The sequence below is a fragment of the Aquarana catesbeiana genome, linkage group LG01, assembly GCF_042186555.1.
Source record: "Aquarana catesbeiana isolate 2022-GZ linkage group LG01, ASM4218655v1, whole genome shotgun sequence".
Lineage (NCBI taxonomy): Eukaryota > Metazoa > Chordata > Amphibia > Anura > Ranidae > Aquarana > Aquarana catesbeiana.
Window position 1 is genome coordinate 63,145,982 of NC_133324.1, and position 16,431 is coordinate 63,162,412.

Genomic DNA, 16,431 nt, shown 5'->3' on the forward strand with positions numbered 1-16,431 from the left:
GCAATGTCACAATTCAGTTTTTTTTATGTATATTGGCTGATGAAGAAGACGATTGTGAGCTAATGTAAGCTCCAATGCTGGACATAGATTGCAGAGGGGCCATGTGCAAAACGCTTCCATTTCTTTCCAAGCAATGTGCATGGCGATATTAGGAGCAGACACCATTAACTGATCATAAAGTGGCTTGATAAATGTTAACCCAATCAAGCCCACAACAAATCCAAATTTTTACCAGCAATTTTAAGCCCTGATGAAGCCTGTTAGACTCTCCAATTGAGCTGTTTGTCCTTTCAACATTTTAGGAGAAAATAAACTCTTCATGGTTCCTCAACATTTGTGCTGGCACTCCACCTTTTCTGGCAACTTAAATACAATCTGACAAGACAGAAAGATGGAAATTGTTGTCTTGTTTTGGAAGCTACAACCTCCAAAGGTTGATGAGATACTGACCTGGAATAAGGGTTACCATTTCAGGTGTCTGTCTCGCTTACTCCTAACGCAGGTGGTCAGGCACTATAACTGGCTACTGTGTTCTTCAGCTATAGCAGTCCTCTTTCCCATAAGGCAAGCAGGCCTACCTGTACTCAGTTGCCCCCAGGACTTATACACATTTCTATAATACCTGGCTACCATGCCGGGGCAGGACCGAATTGAGCACAGCAAACTGGTAAACACTGAAGAAATGGCTGCACTCCAAGATCCATCAAAATTCTTGTTTAATAAACGAATATCACAAGTGTTACAAACTGGTACTTGTAGTTGGCAGAGAGGCGGAGAGGTTTAACGACAGTCCAGGTATAAGGCAGGCAAGGTTCAGAATATTCAGGGTCAAATACTTAGCAAACAGGCAGGCAGAGTTCCGAGCGTATTCAATATCCGGTCTGAGGTTGTCAACAAGGGAATCCAAACTACCAGATGGGGCAGACAAACAACAAGCTTGGAGCACATGTAACAAACACAATATCACAAGCATGAGACTGCAGAGTTGGTTGGCTTAAATCAGGTTTGGTCTCCACCCAGAGACTGGCTACATCAATCACCTTGCAGGTGGACAGACACACAAGGAGAATGCCACTGTCAAACCAGGATGCTGGAATGAGACCAGCAGCTGTGATGGAGCAGGGTCGCCACACGCTCCTGACAGCGTCATGTGGCACCAGACCTGAGAGGCATCTTGAATGGGGTTTGTCTCTCTGCAGTATTGACCTTTGGGAAATGAGGACCTTGAAACTTGTACCTTCAATGGCAGCTCCCATATTTCTATGGGTTCCTTTTAAAGGTTCCTTTTAAAGCAGACCGCTAGAGATTGCACATTTTGTAGACTGCCTTTGGGAACCAGTAGTAGGCATATCCAAGTCCCTACACATATGATCAGCTTTTTTCAAGAACCCCCCATTTCTTCCTCGGTAGCCCCAAAACATATGATCTTTTATTATGCAAATACTGGCTCTGAATAGGAAGTGAGTGCTCAACGCTTAGGTTCCCAAGTTGTCTGGTCTTTATAAAACAGAAAAGTTTGCTGTAACCTCTACATATTTTGATGGAAAATATGGTGTAACTACTACAGTGATGTCAGTATATATCTACTTGCCGGTAGTCACCGGATTACTTTACAGAGCAAAACTAATCAGGTAGTTAAGAAAGCCTGTTGTGAACCTAATTGCCCCCCACCCCTCCCCAAAAAGTGGTATCAGTAGCACCTGTCTGAACTGCTTTTCTCCTCTCCTGTCCAGTTATATAAACACTAATTTTTGTGTTTGAGTCTAAATTTATTTGTAAACCGGGGTGACGGGAATCTAGCCTGCATACCTATCTGCTGGTTAACTACAGTATGTTACTTTGACTTTGGTTACCCTAAGGTTGGCCATAAAGATCTTTTGTCAAAGGCAATGACAGAGGGGAACAAATGTCACCACCACAATGCCAAGTCTTGACTTGAATGATTCTTCTCCTTCTTGCTTCTTTGCCAAAATGAGCATATAGGAAATGTAATATAGCACCAGACGCCAAAGAATAATGCTTCTGAAAACTGCAAGCTTAAAACCAAGCTAGACATGTTATGTGGGCAAAATGAAAACCTATTCTGGGCCAAACATCCTTATGAAGTAGCCATCAAGGCCAAATATTGGTCAGCATTGGAAGGATCAAAGTTGGGTGTGGCCATGTATGTTCTCTGCTCTACCACGAGCCAAGCACAATTCACAAAATTATTATTCATTGGTCAACATTGCTTTTAGACTTTGTTTGCAGATAACTAACCTGTGTTGCCCAAGCATTTAAGGATGACAAATATCCTCTCACATTGGAATGGCCAGAATAGAAATGAAGGCTTCATTGGCTTACACAGTTGAAGATCAGGATACCTACAGTCAACAGGGAGAAGCGTTAGTTGCCCAAAAAGCTTTGGTTTTACGACTATATCAAAAATTTACCTCTTGTGAAATAATTTTGATAGGCCAATAGACTTTCCAAGATGGACCATTAAATGCAAATCATAGAAGCCATTCATTAGGTAAAGAGACATGGAAAGGTTTCATACAAGGTCAGACTTACGTCCTAGACCCACAACAGGCAGAAATGTTTCTTATCCTCTTTCTCCCTTAAAGGTTGAACACATTAGCGTCCATTATTTGCCCTTCATTATTCGTGACGCAGGCCTTTTTAAATACTTGCATTAACTCCTTCCTTGCCCCAGGGTCCAAAGCCATCTGTCAGCAGAACACAGCTTACCAAGGGCTAGCCCCCAGCTGAAAGGGTTAGCGGCTACGTTAGGCAGGCAACTGCCTTTTGAACCATATTTTACGCTTGACAAGCAACATATGAATAATATATAGAACTTGGGTGGATATAATTGAGATTAATGCATGCATATCAATCAATACATGACACGGGTAATATAATACTTTAAAATAATATATTGCATTGATTTATATTCATGGATTTATGCGTCAATTCTGTGCCAGGACCCATGAAAAGGGTTTTTTAAGCCGATAAAATATTTTGTCTTCTGATAATAAATGGGAGCATTTAAGAGCCCCGTGCCGAGGGGGGCTGTCAGGACTTGCTAATGACGGGTCTTTTGTTTCGCTCTCTTTTCCAGAAGAACTCCAGAAAGTTTTATTTGAACAGATAGATCTACGAAGAAGGTTGGAGCAAGAATTCCAAGTACTAAAAGGCAGTCCGTCGTTCCCAGTTTTCAGTAAGAGCATTACGTTCTTTGTTCTAGGGGAAAAATAATGTATTCTGGGAAAAATACCCGTAATGATGGTATTCAGTGGGTGAATTCCTTTGTTTATTTTACATTTATTTTGTGTCCACATTTACATGCAGACCAAGCTGTCCAGTAAAAGTGGCAGTTATGGGTTTGAGACATACCATATAACATTGCCGGGGGTGCTTACAAAAGTCATCTTTTATTCATATGGTATCAACTTTTTTTTCAAAGGTTGCTGTAGCTGCTTAAAATGTTTTCAGTTGGAGTTAAGCTTTAATTTGTTACTTACTTAAAACAGAATAAGAAGAATTTCAGGAATTCTTTTTTTTTTCCCATGCAGTGGAGCTGTGCTTGCACTGCATGGGTTAACTGCTCACTTTTGTCTAGGGGTGAGGAGAGCGGAGATATGCTTACCTAACCTACCGATCCTCCAAGAGCAAGACCAGCCCCCCCTCGCACGCTAGCAGGCTTGTGCGGTGGACTGTTCCTGTCATCATAACGCCCATAGACCGGCTGCGGACTTGAGGACGACAGGAACGGTCCACCGCTGGATGTGGGGGAGGGCTTTTTCTTTGGAGGATTGAAGGATTGGGTTAGTATAGCCTTTCTGTGTGCCCCTGGACAAAATGAGCGGTTAATCCATGCAGTGCGGGCACAACCCCAATGCATGGGAAAAAGAAGATTTGATAGAAGTCGTCCTAAGTACTGACTCTGGGAACGCTGGAAAATTTATGTAGATCAGCTGGCTGCAGCCAATAGGCTGCAACAGCTGGTCAGTGTATTCTGGTAGCGGAGGAGTCCTGCTGCCAGAATACAATGGCACAGACGGAAGGATTCCTCCATCCACCTCACTTGTGTGGATGGGGGAATCTGTTCTTTTTTTTTTCAGTCTGCTTGCTGAACCAAGAAAAACGAGGCTTCTATGGGCAGCTATAAAGGGTCAGCTCCCACTGTCATACATTTTTCATTTTTTCTAATGATACCTAAATGTAAAATTACTGAAAATATATTATGTGATCCAGGCTGGGAGATAAAGTTTTTGTATTATATAAAAAGGTCCCGGCCAAAATTGAAGCCATCATGCAGTTTAATTGACATATTTCGTACTTCTTTGCTTACTCATAAAACACTTCAGACCTTCTGCCATTTGTTATAGGCAAAGAAAAAGCAAAGATGCACAGAACATGTCAAGACTGTTTGATGCCCACTCTTTGACTTCAAGAAAACTTGCTGACTTCAATTTTGTACAGTATGTGCCAGACCATCATTTTTATTAGAAGGACTGGTTTGTTGGGTGTGGGATCCAGTCTCAGACGAAGTGTGACCTTTAATGACAGGTTCACTATAAGAAATGGAGGCCAACTAACCCCCAGTATCCAGGTTACCCTACAAGAGATTTCTCTAGTTGGTGGTCTCTGGACCACCCCTTCCATTCCTTGGATCTCAGATCCTTCCATCATGGAAGCTCAAAATCACAAGTGGGCATTATCTAGAGTAGTCTGCATGCAAATGCAATCTTCCTAAACTTTATTATTTTTTCCTATTTTTTATTATTAGTTTAGGCCAATACATATTCTTCTACATAATTTTGGTAAAAAAAATCACAATAAGCGTTTATTGATTGGTGTGCACAAAAGTTATAGCGTCTACAAAACAGGGGATAGTTTTATGGCATTTTTATTAATAATTTTTTTTTTTACTAGTAATGGCGGCGATCAGCAATTTTTATCATATCTGCGACATTATGGCGGACAGATCGGACACTTTTGGCGTGATTTTGGGACCATTCACATTTATACAGCGATCAGTGCAATTAAAAATGCATTGATTACTGTGTAAATGTGACTGGCAGTGAAGGGGTTAACCACTAGGTGCCGCTGTAGGGGTTAAGTGTGTCCTAGGGAGTGATTCTCACTGTGGGGGGGAGGGGCTATGTCTGGCACAAAACTGATCACCGCTCCCGATTACAGGGAACTGTGATCAGTGTCCTGTCACTAGGCAGAATGGGGAAATGCTTGTATACATCAGCATTTCTTCCTCTCTGTGAGACGTTCACGGGTATCCCCGCGGACATCGAGTCCGCGGGACCCATGATCAAACTCACGGAGGTCGCGGCGCCGCGCGTGCGTCTGCAAACCGCTTCTTAAAGGGCAACAGACAGGTACGTTAATTTGTACGTGCCCTTCTGCCGACGTATATTGGTGCGAGCCGGTCGGCAAGCAGTTAAACTCCCTTCCGCGAAAAAGTTTTATCCCTATTGTGGGGTCACCAGTACGGTATTTGTAAATTGAAATCATATCCCCTCTCAAGCGTCTCTTCTCCAGAGAGACTAAGTTCAGTGCTCACAACCTTTCCTAATAACTAATATCCTCCAGACCCTTTATTAGCTTTGTTGCCCTTCTTTGTACTCGCTCCATTTCCAGTACATCCCTCCTGAGGACTTGTGCCCAGAACTAGACAGCATACTCCAGGTGAGGCCGGACCAGAGTCTTGTAGAGCGGGAGAATTATCATTTTATCTCTGGATTTGATCCCCTTTTTAATGCCAATATTCTGTTTGCTTTGTTAACAGCAGCTTGGCATTGCATGCCATTGCTGAGCCTATCATCTACTAGGACCCCCAGGTCCTTTTCCATCCTAGATTCCCCCAGAGGGGGATAATTTGACAATATAGTGTAAATGTTATCTATACCGCAAAGCTTTCACAGATTGGAGTAAGACTACATAAAACAGGTGCTTTGGTATGGCACGCAGCTTCCTCCTATAGTTCCAAATGCATGCAGCTGAGATCTCTGTTTTTTATTTTTAAGAACAAACATTTTTAATAGGTCCTCTTTGCTGGTTAATAGGGTGAAATTTGTATCAGAGTTTTAAAATATTTCCTCATTTTATTTTTTTTATATAAGATTGTGCTGCTGTTAGCTGAAGGCTATCGTACAGCCTATATAGACAGACAGGACAGGTGTCTTGTGTCTAACTGGGATCAGCAGGCAAAGAGTTACAGCTCATGGAGAATCTATATAAGTGATCTGAAAGCCATTCCCATCAGGACCTATATCTTATTTATAAGAACGTCCCACGAGTGCTTTCCCAGAGCTTCCTCACTTTAGAGGAGTCGCTGTGCGTTTTGGACGCTTCCTGTCTTAACTCTCAATGAGCTTGGTTAAAACCCTGATGGAGGATGGCTGTTTAATGAGCGTGTTGTAGCCCATTGTGCATTTAGCTCTCCTCCCAGTTCCATTATGGCCAGGCCTCTCTGTGCACCCCCCCCCCCCCACCCCTGACATTAACTACGCACACTAAGACGGGAGACGGCCGCTCAGCTCTTTAATAATTCCTCATCGTTGAATGCCTCTTCATTCTTCCCCGGCATTTTCTCTTCCAGCTGTCCATTTGTCATTCCTCCAGTGTTATAGCTCGCCATATACCGAGCACAGAAAGTGCAAAACATACCGGCTCTCTCCTTCCGAAAAGACTGTACTCCAGCCATGGGAATACTTCCATCTCTCACTTAGTTGGGAGAGTTTCTGAGCTCCCAGAATGCAGCATTTTCATACTGATGATCATTTTTATTATTATACGCCCTTTTTATCAAATGAAACCACCAAGCTCCTCATTCACTCCCTCGTTATCTCTCGCCTTGACTATTGCAACTCCCTTCTCATTGGCCTGCCTCTCCCTCTTCAGTCTATCATGAATGCTGCTGTCAGACTCATCCACCTTACCAACCGCTCAGTGTCTGCCAACCCTCTCCTCCAATCCCTACACTGGCTCCCAATCACCCAGCGAATTACATTTCAAAATACTAACCACAACATACAAAGCCATTCACAACTCTGCCCCCCGCTACATCACCAATCTTGTCTCCAAATATCACCCAAACCGTCCTCTCCGCTCTTCTCAAGACCTCCTACTCTCAAGCTCTCTCATCTCCTCCTCCCATGCTCATCTCCAGAATTTCTCCAGAGCATCTCACATCCTCTGGAACTCACCACCTCAACCTGTCCGGCTATCCCCTACTCTGGTTACCTTCAGTCGATCCCTGAAAGCTCATCTCTACAGGAAAGCCTATCACATCTCCAACTAATCTCCTACCACTTCCAACAGCTCATTCCCCACAGTTACAACCTTCTGTACCACCTGCCCCACCCTATTAGATTGTAAGCTCTTCTGAGCAGGGCCCCCCTTAATCCTCTTGTATTTTATTGTATTATAACTGTATTGTCTCCATTTTATATTGTAAAGCGCTGCGTAAACTGTTGGTGCTATATAAATCCTGTATAATAATAATAATTATACAGGATTTGCGCAGCACTTTACAATGTGAGGCATAGGCGTGCGCAGCCTATTGCATTAGGGTGTGCACCCCAAAGCTCAAACACACATGCGTGTGTGTATATACTGTATATATATATATAGGACAGTAAGGAAATGGACAGTGTTGGTAGAGCAGTGGACAATGTCAGTAGGGCAGAGATTGGTGGCAGTAGCTTATTTTTTACATTTTTTTTTAATTATTACTTTTTTTTTACAATTTAGGGGCTCCATTGAGGGGCTTTGGTTAAATATCAGGGGTCTAAACAGACTCCTATTGTCTCACTTTGGAGACAGAGAAAGGGACCGAGGACAGAGATTCCCCAGTCCCTTTCTCTGCAGCCAAGCAGCAGGGGGAATCTGCTCAGCACAGGGTGATTAGGGTGTGCCCAGGCACACCTGGCATACCTTGTGCGCACGCCTATGATGTGAGGGTAGACAGTACAACTACAATACAATTCAGTACAGGAGGAAGCAGAGGGCTCTGCTCATTAGAGCTTATAATCGAAAAGATCATACAGACTACTGCATAGCTTTCCGCAATACTGTCCTTTTTTTTCTATAAAATGAATGCATAATGCTTTCCACATACATACGATTAAAATGAAATAGGTCATTTTTTAAGTCACGTAAATATAAAATATTGCAAATGAATGGTATTCTCATACCTGGCAAGCAGGTGGAGCTTTGGGCTTCTTTTTGCATAGGTATCTGCCTGCTTATACAGTAGCTGCTTTGTTGGAAAAAAAACTGTTGTCTACGGAGTTCAGTAGCTCAAACCAAAATTTTTAAACACAATTCAATGAGGCTGATTTACTAAAACAGTTAATGAAGATTCAATTCTATTATCCATCCATGTGCAAATGAAATAATTCAAAAGGGATTTGCTTCATATGATTGTGTAGCCCCTTGCCCTAAACAGGAGCTACTATGTCAATTTAGTTTTTAGCTGGGCTGTAGTTAGCTCAGACTGATTGTACAGTTTTTCACTTGGTTTTTCCCTAAGCTTAAAACGAACCTTCAGTCATTGTTTCAACTTTCCATCTGTTAAATCTTCTGCCCTTGTTGTCTTAACTTTGGATAGTAAAACATTTTTCTTTCTGCCAGTAAATACTTTATACAGCCTACTTCCTGTTTCTTGTCTGGAAAAAAAAAGCCTAGGCTTATGACATCATGCACAGCTCTCTCTCTTACTCTAGTGAGAGTTTGTCAGGAAGAGAGGGGGGTGAGTCATAAGAGGCCCAATCAGAGCTGCAGAGCTGGAGGTGTGCCTCTGTGTGTGTCTGTGTAAATCCAGGAAGTGAACAGGCAGCAGCTTCAGCTGCCCACAGTTAAAATGGCTGCAGCCAGACTCAATGGAGGGAGATCTCTGCAGCATATTTGGCAAGTACAGAATCGCAGTATATATAAAAAAATATGCAAAGTGGTTGGAGGGAAGCATCAGAATGGCAAAGATGTTTTTCTTACAAATTATGTGAGCAGACTGCAGTTCCTCTTTAAGTTGGCTTGTGATATCTCACTGTTAACTGTAGATGTCACTGTTAACACTGGTCATAGTATGAGATTTCACAAACAAAACTAAGTTGTGAATATTTATATTTTCTACAGCCAATTCAGTAGGAGGTTTATGCCACTGGTGCATACTGGAGGAGGATATAAATATTGGGACAGGCCATGTGCTCACACTCTTCCCCTGGGATGAGGTTGGATGGAGCTCTGCTGTTAGGCCCAATAACCTGTTTTGGAGCCTAACATTTGTCAAAGTGGTCCTGAAGCTGTCCTTCCTGGTCTAGAGGAAGCTGTGCCAAGGAGGAGACCCAGGGAAAGCCCCTTGCTGAACAGAGCCAGAAGGGCCTGGTGACCCACTTGGACGACGCACTGAAATTTGGGTACGTGTTCACAGTGTTGCAGAGTCAGCTTAAAGGTTAAGTGGACATAGATCTGGAGAGCCTGTAAGTGATCTGCTACGGTATCTGGGACCCCTAACCCTCCCCTTTTTAACTGTTCTGCAAGAAAACTTTAAAAATACAAACGTGATTGGCGCCCAATATCCTTTCCCAGTTCCCCATTTTAGCCATGGACTGGGGGAAATGCTAGCCCTATCCCTGGCCTCTGGGGGTGCTATCCTGCCTTAGGGGGTCAGAGGGGTGCTACAGTTGGATAGTTGAAGGGAATCTTCACACCATTTATTATGAGAACATTCTGAACTCCTTTAATAGATAAGGCTCCTCCTCATCTCACCGTACAGCTCAGTGGTAGTTTTCAGTATGGGACAGTGTGCCTAAAGGGGAGCAGGTTCTGCTCTGCTGTCTCCTTTGAAAACCCATAGTGCTGTGGAAATCCTATGTCAGGGGAGCCCCCTATATGAAATTACAGCTGAACTCCAGCTAACACTTTTTAAACAGTTCCAGAAACATTTTTTTACTTTTGGGATAAAGGTTTTACATAAATGGATAAAAGCTGATCATTGTCAGTGGTTAACGATTTGATGATAAATTCCCCCATTGCTAGTCAGCTTGGTCTGTTAAAGGAAGTTAAAAAATAACAGACTTCCTGGCAGGATCACCAGGTAATAAAACTACATTATATACCAAATAATTTCAAATCTTGTGACGTGCTAGTGGTATCCTCCACCCACGTGAAGGATCAGAAATTGTGGCGCTATCCAAAACACACTTGTGTTAACACTATATCCAGTGTACAAAACTAATCTAGTGAACCCATTATTTCAGGTTTATTTTACACCTGAAATAATGGGTTCACTAGATTAGTTTTGTACACTGGATATAGTGTTAACACAAGTGTGTTTTGGATAGCGCCACAATTTCTGATCCTTCACGTGGGTGGAGGATACCACTAGCACGTCACAAGATTTGAAATTATTTGGTATATGGTTTATATTCACTAAAGTGGCAGCTATAGATAGGACAGCACCAACTGAGGATAGTCATAATCTAGGTTGATTTCCAGAGGCGCAGTGGTGGTCTACTAAGTATAGGGAGGGTGTCACACCTACAAGGACCGCACGTTAATAAAACTACATTATAGAGGGGCTCAGAAAAAACACAGATTGCTGTGGTAATGATATTGACAGACGGCATTATATATGACATAGATGATTTTTATTTTGACCAGACTTCCACTTTAATTGATTTAATTGGTAGTTTATAAAATCAGGATTGCCATCATTTACAAGGATGCACAACATTGTTGCAAACTATGGCACACTTACCTACACAAGGCCCTTCTCTTTTCTGATCCAGGCTCTCATTCGTCACACCATCTCCTGCCACCTTCTTCCCTGATGCTTCTTCAGGGTCCCATGTCTTGGGGAGGCCACGGATGGTCCACATCAGCCCTTCTCATCCTTTTCAACACAGAGGAACCCTTGAAATAACTTTCTCGTTTCAGGGAACCCCTGCTAAAAATTACTTTATCTACAACTCATGATACATTAGTGTGATGGTCTATGGAAAGAATGCTCCTTACACTTGTGGTCATTGGGAAGAATTACCCCCTTATAGATAGCTAAAATGATCAATAGTGTCAGTGGAAATTTGTCTGAGAGGCTGAAACTGGCCATTGCTCAAGGAACCCCTAGCCACCTCTGGAGGAACCTTGAGGTTTCATGGAACTCTGCTTGAGAAACCCTGGTCTACATACAGGAGTTGCGTTGCCCTCACACCTGGCTCCATTCCTGGTATCTTATTGATGCCAGGAACGAATGGAGGTTGTAAACTGCACTGTGCATGCGTACAGTATAGAAAATTGCTAGGGGAATGGAAGAACGCTTTTTTTTGGAAGAAGAGACTTTACATGTCTCCTTTGCCAAACCTCTTCAGCTAGGTTTAGACATTCCAAAGATAGGATTAAAAGGTTTAGACGTTCGTCTAAAACTGCCGCTCCTCTAAAAAGGGATCGACATTCAGAATGTTTTTCAGAGCCGATTGACAGGTGGCAAGAAGACAATGTGACGCCTGCTGTTTTAACCCCATTTTGGCCGAACAAACATGCCACAACCGTGGGCATTGCACTCAGTTGCAGGGCATTTGCATTGTTCCCTATTCACTTGAATGGGTTGCGTTCAGAAGGCATGACTTGTTGAATAATTTTATTAATATTAATAATACATTTTATTTATCGGCACCTTTCAGAACACCCAAATTCACCTTACAAGAATAGCAACAGAGCAACAAAAAATACATAAATAAAATAAATATACATTATACTACAAGTTCAAAGCGAGGTACCGAGACTGTGGCATGCGAACACCCCCCTTTGCTGCCATATCAGCTTAATGGGGGAGGCAGTTGGGGGGCACTAAAAACACAACTCAACCATGCATTTTTTTTGATGCCCCCCCAACTACTAGTCTAAATGAGGCCTACCTCTTAGCGGTTTTTTATTTTAGCAGTTTAGTTCCACTTTGATTCTAATATCTGCACAAGAGTATGTGCATCGCTTGGTTTTCTCACCAACCACCCGCATGTGTAGAATAAAACACCAACATCATTTTCCTCCATCCTGCTTAAATCCCGGTATTTCCAGCATTATTTTCAGCTTTGAGATGGTTTTCTTGCAGCAAATCCGGGCTTTATAGTAAGACACACTATAATAGCAGATTGTTTTGTCACTTTCCTCTGACTCTGCGCATAGGGCCAAACTGAACAAGTTAGACACAGGGATTCCGATTTTAATTAAAAACGGTCACAGTGAAGCCTGCACTGGCTGATGACATTTGGAATGTGATTGGTGAGTGAGCAGCAACATACAGTTCCTCTTTCACGCAGTTTGAGAAATGACATTCACTGCGGCTAATGTGTGAAAAAGAAAATTGTAACTATTGTCTTCCTTTTATATTGTAAAGTGCTGCGTAAACTGCTGGCGCTTTATAAGTCCTGTATAATAATAATATAAATAAAATTGGGGCCATTGCCACTTGAAACCTTGTATTCTGCTGTGGCACAAAAGCCGCAACACACTGGGAGGAGACATAGAGGTGTTATGTGGAAGGTAATAAAATAACCAGGCAATGAATTTCCAAATGAGCAGGAGGTTTGATAAGATCAGCTGCAGCTGGGAACAAATGCATTATTTGCTCAAAGAAAGAAGGCACACAGGCCTTTTTATAACACAGTTTCACCATAAAATTACATGTGGTACAATATGATTGGTTTCTAAGATCTACGTCATTGTAACTAACTAACTAACTACGTTTAGTTTCTAATTTATGGTTAGTTACAATTACGTCATCTGTCCTACAACAAGAAAAATGTATTCATTCCCACAATTCCTATATGTTGGACCTACAGAACTGCTTCCAGCTGGCCAAGTCTGTACGCCGTACGGACTTCACATTCCTCCTTGTGTTAAAAGCTCATGGTCACTTCAGTGACCATGAAATTATATCAGAACTGTTCAGCAGACTCTGCTGAACAAAACAATACCTCTGATCAGCGGATGACAATCCGCTGATTAGAGCTCTTCCCCCAAAAAGGTCCTTATGCTTTCATAAAATATATCGTTTGGGGGAGGGGGGGGGGGTCTTTCACAAATTCTATAAGCCATAAGGGAAAAATGAAAACATTTGGATTTTTAGAGAAATTTGGATATTTACATTTTTGCGTGCGTTCGATTTTCACCATTTCGCAAAAAAGGTGTAATTTAAAAGTTACAAATATTTGTTATTTATTGATACAGGTTAAGCTTTTATATTCAGTAGGAATTTTGTAAAATTTGCTGTGTTTTTATCTACTAATAATGATTTTAGTGTAATTTTAGCAAAAATATTATTTTGATAAACATTTGCGCAAATATCGTGGGACCTTAAAAATCTGTACCACTTTTTTTTTTTTTTTTTTATTCTACTGGTTCTGTGCTTTCAGAAAATATAGGTTTGGGGGGGGGGGGGGGGGGGGGTTACAAATTCTGAAAGCTATAAGTTAAAAATAAAAAAGCAAAGGAAAAATTGCAAAAATGGTCCGGCCAGCAGAGTTTAGAAGTGGAACGCAGGGCCTGGCAGCGAATGGTTTAGGGAATGCTATCTTACCAGGTTCTATTTTATCTCTTATCAAAGTTTTGTTTGTTTGATTTTTTTTGGCAGTGGTCAAGAATTCAACTTAAAATGAGGTTTTCTATATTATAAAAAAGTATAGAATAAACTTCTATAAACTAATAAATATTGCTTAGAATTGAATTAATAATAATATTGATGATAATACCACTACCGCTACAATAAGAATAATGTGAATATCTTAATAATTCATATTATTCTTAATAATAATAATTATATTAATATATATATTAATAACATATGCACATGAATATGAATAATATGAAATACAGGTGGTTAGTTGCCTGTGAAAACAAGTGAAACTTGCTTAAATGTTTCCGTTTCTAAAAAAAAAAAAAAAAAAAAAAGATACTGTATTTGTTACTCTAATGCTTCTGGGGGGAAAATAGTTAGATATTATCATAGATTTATGTCAAAAGAAAAAAAAAGCTAAGGTAGCCTTAATTGTCAAAGTGTACATTAACCTCTTGCCCCCCATGTAATGCATATGTGTGGAGGCAAAAAAGGGTGTGCTTTAATGCCCACACGTCGCACATTTGTGTCCATGGGTGGCAGAGCTTTCTGTGCCCACTGATGCTGGAACTTTATTATTGCTGATGTCCTGGTGATCTGGGATTACCATCTCTGAGCCTTGTGAATATGCAGTTCAGATATTCCCAACTCCTCCTCCTGGTAATCCCCAATCAGGTGAATCTTGACCAGAGGATTCATTCTTAACAGAAGATTTGCTGGAATGTTGCAATATCTGGTACCATTTACATCAGTGGTCTCCAAACTGTGGCCTGGGAGCCCGGATGCGGCACTTTGCTTGGCTTTTATCTGGCCCTTGGGGTGCTATTTTATTTACTGACACCAATTAAGGGCACAATTTCTCCCAATGGCACCAATAATGGGGCACAGTTCCTACCAATGACATCATCGATGGAGCACAGTTCCTACCAATGACATCATCAATGGAGCACAGTTCCTACTAGGGGTGCAACGGATCGTCACCGATCCGTGATCCGAACGGGCCAGGCTGTTCGGATCGGTACACCCGCGATCCGCGGAGCGCTCCGCGGCCTCGGGTTTTAGGAAAGGCCGCGGCTTCAGCCTAGCTCCGGAGCCGCGGCCATCTTGGTACACCCGGCGGCGCTCAGCTGCGTGCTGACGTCATCACCCCGCCCTCAACTCGTGGGTCCGGCGGCTGGCTTGGCGGCGCCGGCTTCTCTTAACAGGTCAGACTAATAGCACTGTAATGTATACAGTGCGGGGGGGCGTGTGGCTGTATTACAGTGGAGGGGGGGCATGTGGCTTTAGTACAGTGGAGGGGGGGCGTGTGGCTTTATTACAGTGGAGGGGGGGCGTGTGGCTTTATTACAGTGGAGGGGGGGCGTGTGGCTGTATTACAGTGGAGGGGGGGGGGGCGTGTGGCTGTATTACAGTGGAGGGGGGGGGCGTGTGGCTGTATTACAGTGGGGGGACATGTGGATGTATTACAGTGGGGGGACATGTGGATGTATTACAGTGGGGGGACATGTGGATGTATTACAGTGGGGGGGACATGTGGATGTATTACAGTGGGGGGGACATGTGGATGTATTACAGTGGGGGGGAGATGTGGATGTATTACAGTGGGGAACATGTGGATATATTACAGTGGGGGAGATGTGGATATATATTTTTTTTGTTGATCCGAAAATGATCCGAAAATGATCCGATCCGTGACTCTGATCCGAGGAACGATCCGAACCGTGATTTTTTTGATCCGTTGCACCCCTAGTTCCTACCAATGACATCATCGATGGAGCACAGTTCCTACCAATGACATCAGTGATGGGGCACAGTTCCTACCAATGACATCAACGATGGGGCACAGTTCTTACCAATGACATCAGTGATGGGGCACAGTTCCTACCAATGACATCAGTGATGGGGCACAGTTCCTACCAATGACATCATCAATGGTGCACAGTTCCTACCAATGACATCAGTGATGGGGCACAGTTCCTACCAATGACATCAACGATGGGGCACAGTTCTTACCAATGACATCAGTGATGGGGCACAGTTCCTACCAATGACATCAGTGATGGGGCACAATTCCTACCAATGACATCAACAACGGGGCACAGTTCCTACCAATGACATCAATGATGGCACACAGTTCCTACCAATGACATCAACGATGGGGCACAGTTCCTACCAATGACATCAATGATGGGGCACAGTTCCTACTAATGACATCAACGATGGGGCACAGTTCCTACCAATGACATCAATGATGGGGCACAGTTCCTACCAATGACATCAATGATGGGGCACAGTTCCTACTAATGACACCAACAACGGGGCACAGTTCCTACCAATGACATCAACGATGGGGCACAGTTCCTACCAATGACATCAATGATGGGGCACAGTTCCTACCAATGGCATAAACGATCGGGCGCAGTTCCTACTAATGACACCAACGATGGGGCACAGTTCCTACCAATGACATCAACGATGGCACACAGTTCCTACCAATGACATCAACGATGGGACACCGTTCCTACCAATGACTTAAAAGATGGGACACAGTTCTTTCCAATTACATCAACGATGGGGCACAGTTCTTCCTACCAATGACATCAACAATGGGGCACAGTTCCTTCCAATGACATCAATGATGGGGCACAATTCCTCCAAAGGAGAAGGAAGATGGGGGATTTTATACTGATGAAGGAACATTTTATACTCTTGAAGGCCACAGTCCGGCCCCCCTAAAGTGTGAAGGACAGTAAACTGGCCCTTTGTTTACAAAGTTTGGAGGCCCCTGATTTACATCATTAAACTAGTTTCACTTGCTA

The 16,431-nt window shown here is 42.7% G+C and overlaps 1 protein-coding gene across 3 annotated transcripts in view; it reads left to right on the forward strand.

The window, feature by feature from the left end:
- The window catches only part of SKOR2 (SKI family transcriptional corepressor 2), a 75,319-nt gene that overhangs the window by 50,756 nt on the left and 8,132 nt on the right, over positions 1–16,431 (forward strand). For all 3 annotated transcript variants that reach the window (XM_073619385.1, XM_073619366.1, XM_073619375.1), the window contains exon 6: positions 3,101–3,199. In XM_073619385.1, coding sequence (XP_073475486.1) covers positions 3,101–3,199 — 99 coding nt within the window. The remainder of the gene's footprint in view (positions 1–3,100; positions 3,200–16,431) is intronic.